Genomic DNA, 9,804 nt, shown 5'->3' with positions numbered 1-9,804 from the left:
AGGCTCAGAGAATGTAAGAGTTTTCTGGTGTAGAGTTGGCTTTTATAAACGTGGGTCCAGGGAGAGGTGAATATTTCCAGCATGGTGTAGAACAATCTACTTGATAATTCTATTCAAAGGAAGAAACAGGAATTCCCTGGCAGTCCAGGGTTCGATCCCTGGTTGGGGAACTAAGATCCCACAAGCTGCACAGTGCATCCCCAAACCCACAAAAAAGAAAACTTTTTTTTTTTTTTTAAAAAAGAAGGAAAATACAGAAGAGAGAGTAAAGAAAGTAACTACCTGAGGGTGGCCAGGTTATGGGAGGAGAGCAGCAGTTACTCCACTCATGAGACTCTTTACTTTTGGCCACTAGCTGGTTTCTTTCTTCTCCTTTTAAAGTCCTAAATCACCATGTAGCCTCTATGGTGTCCAGTGGGCACTCCCTGACTGCTAAGAATGTGAAGCTTTCAAATGGCAATGAGATAATGTGCCTTGATCCAGGTAATACTTTCTTTTTTCAGGGCAACTCTTTGGAATCCTCAAAGCAGATTTTCTCATCCCAGTTCTGATGGACCCAGAGGACATGAAAGACCAATTTTTGAGTGAGGTGAGACTTCTGTCCTCTAATTCTGATCAGTCAGATGACTTCACAGTGCAAAGCCATCCCATCAAAGCCAATACATGGAGAAATAGTCTTGGAAAATGAGCTTGTCTGTTGCCATTGCCATCCTTCTGGCTCTGGTTCATCATGAAGGCTGGTTCACGTGCTCGGATCTTTTCTTACTCTAGCATTTTTCCTGAGCTCTTAGGAAAAAAAATCTATACAGCACAGTCAGAAGGACCCAAATTTAGATGATGGCTTTGCACTTGCTAGTGGTGTGACCTTAAGCACCTAAACTTCTCTCTCTGAACCTCTGTTTCCTCATGAATTAGGAACAACTGTACCTAACTCATACAGTTGGTATGTGATTAAATGAAATATTCCATAAAAAAGTGCTTTGCAAATTGTCTGGCACATAGGAAGTGCTCAATAAACATTAAATATTATTATTATCAAATTATTGTTCTGGATGTACATTTGTTCCAGGCTTTTGTTTTTCCTCTCCTATTTTTTAAAAGTATCGTGAGACAGGAAATTGTGACGAGGAAGAACTGTTTCTAAATGTTGTGACAAAAGCCCCAAAATGATTTTCAGATATGACCCAACGGCACATTTTTCAGTGATATCAGATAATAATCATAAGATGTCAGAGCTAAAGTTCTTCGTAGGCTATCTAGCCAAAATCACAATTTTACAGACAAGGAAACACACTGACATCCATCTGTTAGCTTACTGCAATTTACTCACATGCCAAAGAAACAGCACCCAGGCAATTCATTCAAAAAATCTCAAAAATGGAAGTTTCTAGGAAGAACGGTTGTCTGTGTGTGCACATGTACATGGGCACACATGTGTCTGCCTGGTAGTGGGGAGGAAACTGGAGAGCTTTTGGTGCATCTTTCTATTGAAGGCAAGTGTTAGTCGCTTACTCGTGTCCGAGTCTTTGTGACTCCATGGATTATAGCCCACTAGGCTCCTCTGTCCATGGACTTTTCCAAGCAAGAATACTGGAGTGGACAGCCATTCCCTTCTCCAGGGTATCTTCCTGACCTAAGGATCAAACCTGCATCTCCTGCGCGGCAGGCAGAATCTTTACTGTCTGAGCCACCAGGGAAGCCCTCACTGAAGGAAGAACAGGTGCAAATGATGCAATTCGGCCTCGGATAAAATTTTTTTAGTAAAAGTTCAAGTAATAAGACTACAGTGCTGAGTGTTAAATCTACAAAAGTCAAGGTACCCTCCCCCTTTTCTGGGTCAGGGGAGGGGGGTTCCCAACCAGAAACCATCTACGTTTTACTTTAAATTAAAACCAATAATAGGAAACTTGGGGTCAAGATGGGAAATTCCAGCTTTTGGTCACTTTTGTTGGAATATGGCTATCCTATATTAACAGAGAGAATTTCTATCACATATTTAAAAGATGGAATTGGCAGGGACAAGGTTTTTACCAGCATTTAACATCCCAAACAGGAGAGAAAAAAAACACCTATAGCCAACTTACCCAGTGCCATGGATGGTGACAGAAGGAACATTGTAACAGTCACACACACCGTGCTCAGAGCAAGATATGGACTAGCGGTCATTAACCTGGCTGAATTTAGAATCCCTTGGGTAATCCCTGGTCCAGTCCTTAGAGAGTTTCCATCTAATTGTTCAGTGGGGGGCCTAAAGGCGCATCTCCACGTTCACTTTTTCAAGATCTTAAGTGATTCTGATGAACAGTCAGGATTGAGAATTCTTGATAAAGTCATTTGTTTTAGGCCCCTTTATCATTAAACTCTCTGTGTGTGTGTGGCGGGGAGTGGTGGCCTAACTAATTTGATTTATATACTTTCCTATTGTTGAAGGCACTAACAACAAAAGGCAGGTAGCTGGAAGGAAGCTAAGAAAAGTAAAGGGTATGGCTGGACATAAAGGGTAGATGGGTGGACAGTTAAGGGCTAAGACTGGAAGGTCACAAGATAGCATCAATGATAGTTTCTCCCTTTTTGATCTTTCAGATCCAAGATGTCTTAAACCTTACATTAGGTCATAAGCAATTCAGACTGAAATGGGTCGGCTTCGAAGTGAACAAAAACTAACACATCTACTGTGATCTGGAATCTCCTTGCACAATTTTCTCTGGATTTCGAGTGAATTTTAGTCTTTTAATTCTTAGTAGAATAGAAGTAACTAGATATGCGAGGAGGCTAACTGGTGGAATTTCAGAACTAAGCATGTAGGAAAACTGCTTATGGGACCTGCATCTTGGGGTTTTAAAGAATGAAATAGGTAAGCAGAGATGAAGGTAATGTGGAAATAATGACCTTGAGAATAATAAGCAAATAAGAAAACAACAGCAAAAAGTCCCAACTAAACAACACAACCCTGAAACAAACCCTGTTAATCTACTGAGGAATTAAGAGAGGCCAGTACTGGTCTGGAGTGCTCGGTAGGGTTATCCTTCCATTTTCTATTCAGTTACAAGCTGGTAAAGAGATTTCAAGTTTTCCAGAATGAGGAGCTTTTAAAGGGTGTTGTTACAATACAATGCATGTTATCTTTGCCCTTCAGCTAAATATTTTTTCCCTATAAGTTGGGAAATTCTAAGACATGCTGTTCTTCATGTTAAAATATACCTTCAGCATAATGTTCCTACATACATTTTGTTACTGGTTCTTCTCCAAGTGTCCTAATCACCCATATGACATGCTAGAAATCAAATAGTAATATGTCAAATACAGTAGCAACCTTAGTCTGAAATGTTTAAAGTTAAAGTTTATTTGTATTCTTCATAGGAATATCAATAAAAGACCTCAAACGTATCTATATCTGTACATGTACAAGAACCGTCAAAAATTATTCACAGAACAAAAATAAATCTTCTTTTAGAACAAACCCAGGTAATGAAATGCTGATATGGATCTCACATATGGAACAATCTAAGTGCTACTAGCACAAAAATATGGCTTTAAAAATAAAATAAAATCTTGGGTTTTGTTTCTCTAACGTGTATTTCTCTTTCTTGAAATAAAAAATAAATTATTTAGAGCTATCATTGTAAAATAGTAATGTGTTTTAACACACTCTTATTAAGGCCCTGGAGATGAAGAACAAAGTCAAATTTAGAAGGTAAGTTCCTTACAGGTGTGATTCAGGTTAATATGCTGCTGTCTGCTTGAGTTAATGCAATGAGGAAATGTCTAAGCACCAGTCAAAATTTAACCTTTACTATTTCAAATTTTCTGCAGGATAGTGGTCATTGAATCAACTAGTATTTAACCTTTTGGTGAACTGGGAATTGAAATTTTCCCTTGGGAGTGTAGAAATGACATAAAAATGATATTTATTCTTAAATTTTTGTACATCCCACACAGATGATTGAGGCCTCCTAAAACACAGTTTCTGAAAAAATCTTTTTAGAATATATAAATCTGGTTTTAAGGTTCAAACTAAAACATTTCCTGGGAAAAAACAAAGGCAATGAACACTGAGAACTGAGGAGAAAATTAAAATGCATGCTGAAATATGGACACAAACCACCACTTGGCTTTCCTTGGGTGGCTCATGGCCAAGCCTTACTCGAACACCTGAGGATAAACGGATCAGGAACCAAAGCTACTTCTTTCTGGACTCTACTCTCAGATCAGTGACATTCAACTTTATTTCTATGACTTCCCAAGGTATCAATAACGTTATCTTGGGTTCTTGAGACAATGTCAAACCAAGTCAATTTCAAGTCACTTTAACATATATACATAAAACACATATGGTACATTTTAAAGAGGAAAGAACCACTGTCATACAATCTGACAGATGAGGGCATAAAATCTAAAAATCTCAAGACGTTTGGGAATCACTGCTTGATGAGATGGATTAACATTCAGAAAAAGGAAGCCCTAAGAATCATGTGTTTTGCGTGGGTGCCCATGTCATGTTTCTATAGAAACTGCCTTTCTACGTATCTCATATATTTTGAGAATGGGCAAAGGATAATAAATCCTCCTGTTTCCTTGAACCTGTTGGGCTTTGAAGAAGACTGCTGTGCACTAGCCCCTTTTGGATCATGTATCTTCTCAGGTTCTTTCACTCTTCATAAGATATTTATTCTACCTCAGGCAAATTTCATCACTTTTGTCCCTCCTAAACTCAAGAGCATTCAAAACTGGTCATGACAAGAGAATGCTTCCAGAACTAACAACAATCACTCAAACACAAAAAGAGAGTCTACTTAAAAATTTAACACCCCAACACACCTTGCTTTTAAAAAAGGAAACAAAATAGGCCCTTTCAATGGACATATTGATTAAAAAACCAAAGTATCCCAAATCCTTGGCCCTCAGGTAGGGGGTGGGAAGGCAACTATTTATTGCTGAAGTGAACAGGAAATTTCACTATCAGATCTGAAAAAGGGAAGGGGAAATGAAGAAGAAAGCCCCTGATGTGAAGAAGATGGCCCCCAGAGAAGCGGCTGAAAGTACAGGGAAGCTGTGGGCTCCAGAGCCGCTGAGTCTGGCCCAGTGACAAGTCTAGTCTGGTGTCAACTCTAGTCAGGGTCACACGGGCCTGCAGTCATCCGAAGGAGGATTCCTTCCCCAAGTTCAGTCCCACAACCAGTCTTCTCAGAAACTCCAAAATGGAGATAACTAGAACTGAACCTAGATGGAAGGCAGGACAAACTGTAACCAAACTCACTTGACGGCAATGGTCCTGCTCTGGGGCTTCCAAAAAAGAGCTGCTCTTAACCCAGTGCACCTCTGAGGCCAGACAGAGAACTGAGGGTCGGCAGAGCTACAGATCTGTAAACAGACTAGGATCTAGAAAGCTTTATCTGGAAAGTCAAGTTGATTCTCAAGGGCATACAGCAGTCCTAGATAATCCTGCGTTTTCTTTCATTGTCCAGGACCATCACAGGGCATGGTAGAAGTGGACCAGAGAAGGCTAATTCTGACCAACTCAATGACAAGTGCAAACAGCCAAGTTATAGCAGCATGATGACCTCATTTTACCACACTTTTCTCACAACAGACTGCCCTGGAGCCCAGCAGAACCTTGGTAACAGTGCCTGGAACATAGTAAGTGCTCAAGTGTTTGTCTTAGTTACCTAGTTACAATCTCCCTTCCATCAGGGCTTGTATTGCAGACACTCGGAATGCGATGACCTGAAGGAAATGTTACTACTTCTTGCTGCTTCAGCCCAGAAAGCATATTGCTCTGGTGAAAATAAAAGGGAAGTATTTGCTCTTTCCCTAAATCCTGCCAATGTTGTCCTTATTAATGGCCTAGTCTGGTTGTCAGCTAGACAAGCATTCTGCCAGCACTTCATCTGATTTCCAAACTCCAGCCTTGGTCCACGCTGCACCCCATCAGGCGGTGACGTGCTGGGTGTTCGAAGGCGTGCAAGATGTGCTATCTTAATCCACCCGCTTCTCTTCACACACACACCTCCTCTGAGTAAAACAGAGGTGTGGACTTATTTGGGCTGAAGAAAAGCCAATTGAGCAATACCTCCATAAAAATTCTTGGCTGTTGCTGACTTTTTCCATACTTAAAACATCTTTTGGAATAAGTTCTGTAAGACTGCAGCATTCTCTAAACAAATACTCAGAAAAAATATTCAGACAGGAATAAGCTCAAAGGAGAATCCAAAATTTAACATCTGGCAACTACACTGAACTTCTAGCTTACCTCTGATTTTATTAATTGTGTCTACTCTTTCCTCTTCATTCAAGATAACCTGATAATAACAGAGGCCTGCGTATACAAACATTTTGGGCATCTAATCTTCCAAGTGAGGCAGCCATCCCAGAAGCTCACATAATGCTGATAAGATGTATTGCATCCATCAAAAACGTATTTGGTTTTGTGTGTCTCCCCCAACCCTCCAAAACAGTTTATCAGACCTCTGTCTCCATAACCACTACCCGAGAACTTCCAAACCTCAGTGCAAGACATCACCAACTATACTTAAGGCCACTGAAACTGACCATTCTTTTACCAGGTTTTCTGAAGGCTTTTATACAGAATGGCTAGAGCTGAAAATAGCCACAAACAAGAACAGACCTGTGTTTACATACCCTCTCCCCCAACACGGAGCACTACTTCAGAATTGGTAGGTTTTTTCTTTTTTTTTTCCTATTCAAATTAGTGATTTTGGCCACAGTGTGCCCTCAACTTGGAGGGAAAGGGGATAAGAATTTATAAAATCATGACCAGGGGTCAAGAAAATACACAAGTGCTAAAACACGTGGGATGATGTCTGCAGATCGGATAAGCACACCAGGCAGCTCCTGTTTTAGATCTTCGACAGGCAGAAATGGGAATGTTACGGAGGGGACATATTTCAAAAGACTGTGGGTCGGGGGCCATGTGAAGTTATTGAGATACAAAGTCAAACACAAAGATCTACTGGAGAGCAGTGTTCAAGAGGTCAGAATGCAAGTCTGCGGTACAGTGGAAAGGGAAGCTTGGTGACTCTGTTGGGGCATCACCCAGAAGGGGACCTGATAAATGTTCTCTTCTCCCCTTTGTAGTTCTAAGTACTCCGTTACGTGGAAACACTTACTCCATGCATATGGCTTCCTGGGGTGTTTTTTTTTTCCCCTCCCTCCTCTCCCTTAAAAAAAAATTCCCTAAAGTTTATCATTTAAAATAAACATCATTAACTTATTTGAGAAATGTGGTTGCTTTCTCAACATAAGCAATTGCTTAGATCTTGCTTAATGAGATTCTAACTCCTTGTAACATTAAATCTGACAGCATAGAAGGCAGGAACTTTTCCTATTTGTGCAGTTATATGTACATATGTGTGAATATATGTGTATATATACTTGTCTATATACTATCTGTCTAACTTGTAACATTTCATACTTCTGATAATCAAGGTTGCATTTAAGATGACGTTTCACACCTCTGGAAAAAAAAAAAGGAAGTAAATGAAGTTCCATAACTGTTCTGTCCTACAATAAAGCCATGGATGACAACTAGTGAAACTGGGTTATTATTGCCAAATCTACAAAGAGCATGGGAATAACAGCTGGAATACGCTGTCCTCCCACTTTCAGTATTTTATTTTTCATTAAGAGTAATCATGACTTTTAAGAGAGCAATGCTTCCGATTTGGATTTCTTGTCCAAATTTAAAAGAAGAAGCAATTTAAAAGTGAAAGACTGAGATAAAATTACCCTGCCCCGAGACCTGCTAGTACACTGGATAAAATCTTTATCCCAAACCAAAGTTGTAACTTACAAATAGAATAAAAATTTTTAATAGGAACTATTCAGAGCTTCCTGCTATGGTATGATATGGTTAGCCCTTTTCTGTACAGAAGAAAGGGTGTTTCTTTCGGATGGCTTATGGATAGTAGATTTGAATAACCTCTCCAGGGGAGAGTAAACCCTGTTGGTGATGACTGCTCCCACCAAAGGGGAGGAAAGGGCAAGTGGGTATGTGAAGATGAAGATGGTTTCTAGAGACACAGATATTTATAGTTTTGTAAACTCTAAAGAGGAAAAAGAACACCTTTTATTACAACTGGGGTTTAAAAAAAAAAAAAAAGCCCCCTACCTAAAGTGGAAAAATTTCCATCTGCTTACAGACAGAAGGAAATGAACATCAACAGGAGTTCAACAGAAACCCCTCCTAGAGTCCGGTTTTGATGCAACAGCTCTTATCTGTGTCCTCTGGAACAGTGTGTCCCAAGTCAGATCAGCTGTCCATGTAGAACCAGTCCCGCTTGATCAGTGGGATGAACTGTTTCATTTGGATCTTGGTAATTTGCATGTTTTCCTACAGGACAAGGGAACCAGAGCGGGGCTTTTAACCTGGCAGATGAATCCCTGAAAAATTCATTCTGACCATGTCCTGTCGTGGTCCGTGTGCTCTATCAGACAGATGCGTGGTCTCTACCTACTGAGCGGCTGGGCTCATCTCTCATTCACGTACATAGTTCCTACATTTCCTCCTCTAACAACTGCAGTGCTTTCAACAAGAGGACAACAATAATAAAAATAGCAATAGTTAAAAAGGTAATCTACATTATTAACTTCCTTTGGGTATATTACAGTGGTATTTTCTGTACATGGCCCAGAACTAAGTTCCCTATGTACATAGAGACATGGGGTCGGGGCGGGGGAAGCGTCGACCTTGGAAGTCTTAGCCTTATGCCCTGAAAGACAAGGTTCCTTTCTTCGGTCCAGACTTGCTCACCACCCTGCTGTTCTGAAGCAGAGGCATTCTGTAAACCTGGTGGGGCGGGGGAGAGGGCTGGGGACAGGAGAGTGGGGATGTTTCCTTCTGTCTCCTCCCACAGTCTGTCTATTTGTGAGGCCCGTCCGTCAGCAGCTGCTGTTTTTGAATTCACCATTCTCCGTGATGGAAAGCTTGGTGGGGTTGGTGGGGGAGATGCCATTTCGGACCTGCATGCTGTACCGTTCCTTCACCTGGGTCAGCGCGCTCATCAGTCTGGTGTTGGCCGAATCCAGCGACACGATCCGTTTTTCCTACAACACACCAAACGGGGCTTTATTCTGGCTCCATGTGGGCCAGCGCCGTAATGCTCTACCAGATGACTGCTCTAATTAATGCTTTCTATCAAACAGCAGTGCACATGATGCTTCCCAGACAAATGGAACGTCTCTGCCTCTTTCTGCACCCGAGTCAGGCCAGCTTCCCCTGGGCCCAATGGGTTTGTGTTTCTTTATCCCCTTCAGCATTGCAGGGTTTGTTACTCATCACCCCTTGGGACCCTAAGACATCACATAAAAATGACACCATGTGTTATTCAGACTATGAGACAGAGGTGTCAAGCTGCTTTGCTGTAGCAAGTGCTTTGGGTCAAACTTAAACACAGGAATTAGGTGGCAAAGAAAGAAGCACCAGAGGTTTCATTTCACAGAGGAGAAGTGCATGTGATCTATGGGTTCTCAGCCCCCAAAGGGGGCACACCGGTCACATGTGGAAAGATTTCACGTGGTGCTCAAAACTGAAACAGTACATGGTGGCAGTTTATAGTCACCGACAAAGTGAGGATGCGACAGCGAGAGGGGGAGGAGCAGCCAAAAGCTAGACCAAGGGGTTATTTGAATGTGGGAAGGGATGTGGCCGGAGGGGGATGCTGAAAACATAACACATGGAAACAAACAGAGAACACAAGCTCCTAGACTCATTCCAGCTCAGAGGTACTCCAGGAAAGCTACCCAATAAGGAAGACTGCTTTCATTTTACTTTTGAATCTCAGAAAG

At 41.3% G+C, this 9,804-nt stretch overlaps 1 protein-coding gene across 1 annotated transcript in view; it reads right to left on the bottom strand.

Moving 5' to 3' along the window:
* Positions 1 to 8,218: 8,218 nt before the first annotated feature.
* The window catches only part of RASAL2 (RAS protein activator like 2), a 385,749-nt gene continuing 384,163 nt past the window's right edge, over positions 8,219 to 9,804 (bottom strand). Inside the window, exon 18 of the mRNA XM_052653719.1 lies at positions 8,219 to 9,063. Within this exon, the coding sequence (XP_052509679.1) occupies positions 8,899 to 9,063 (165 nt within the window). The 3' untranslated portion in view covers positions 8,219 to 8,898. The remainder of the gene's footprint in view (positions 9,064 to 9,804) is intronic.

This window comes from Budorcas taxicolor, chromosome 16, assembly GCF_023091745.1.
Source record: "Budorcas taxicolor isolate Tak-1 chromosome 16, Takin1.1, whole genome shotgun sequence".
Taxonomy (NCBI): Eukaryota; Metazoa; Chordata; class Mammalia; order Artiodactyla; family Bovidae; genus Budorcas; species Budorcas taxicolor.
Note: the sequence above shows the minus strand (reverse complement) of the source record. Positions and strands in the feature narration are given on the sequence as shown.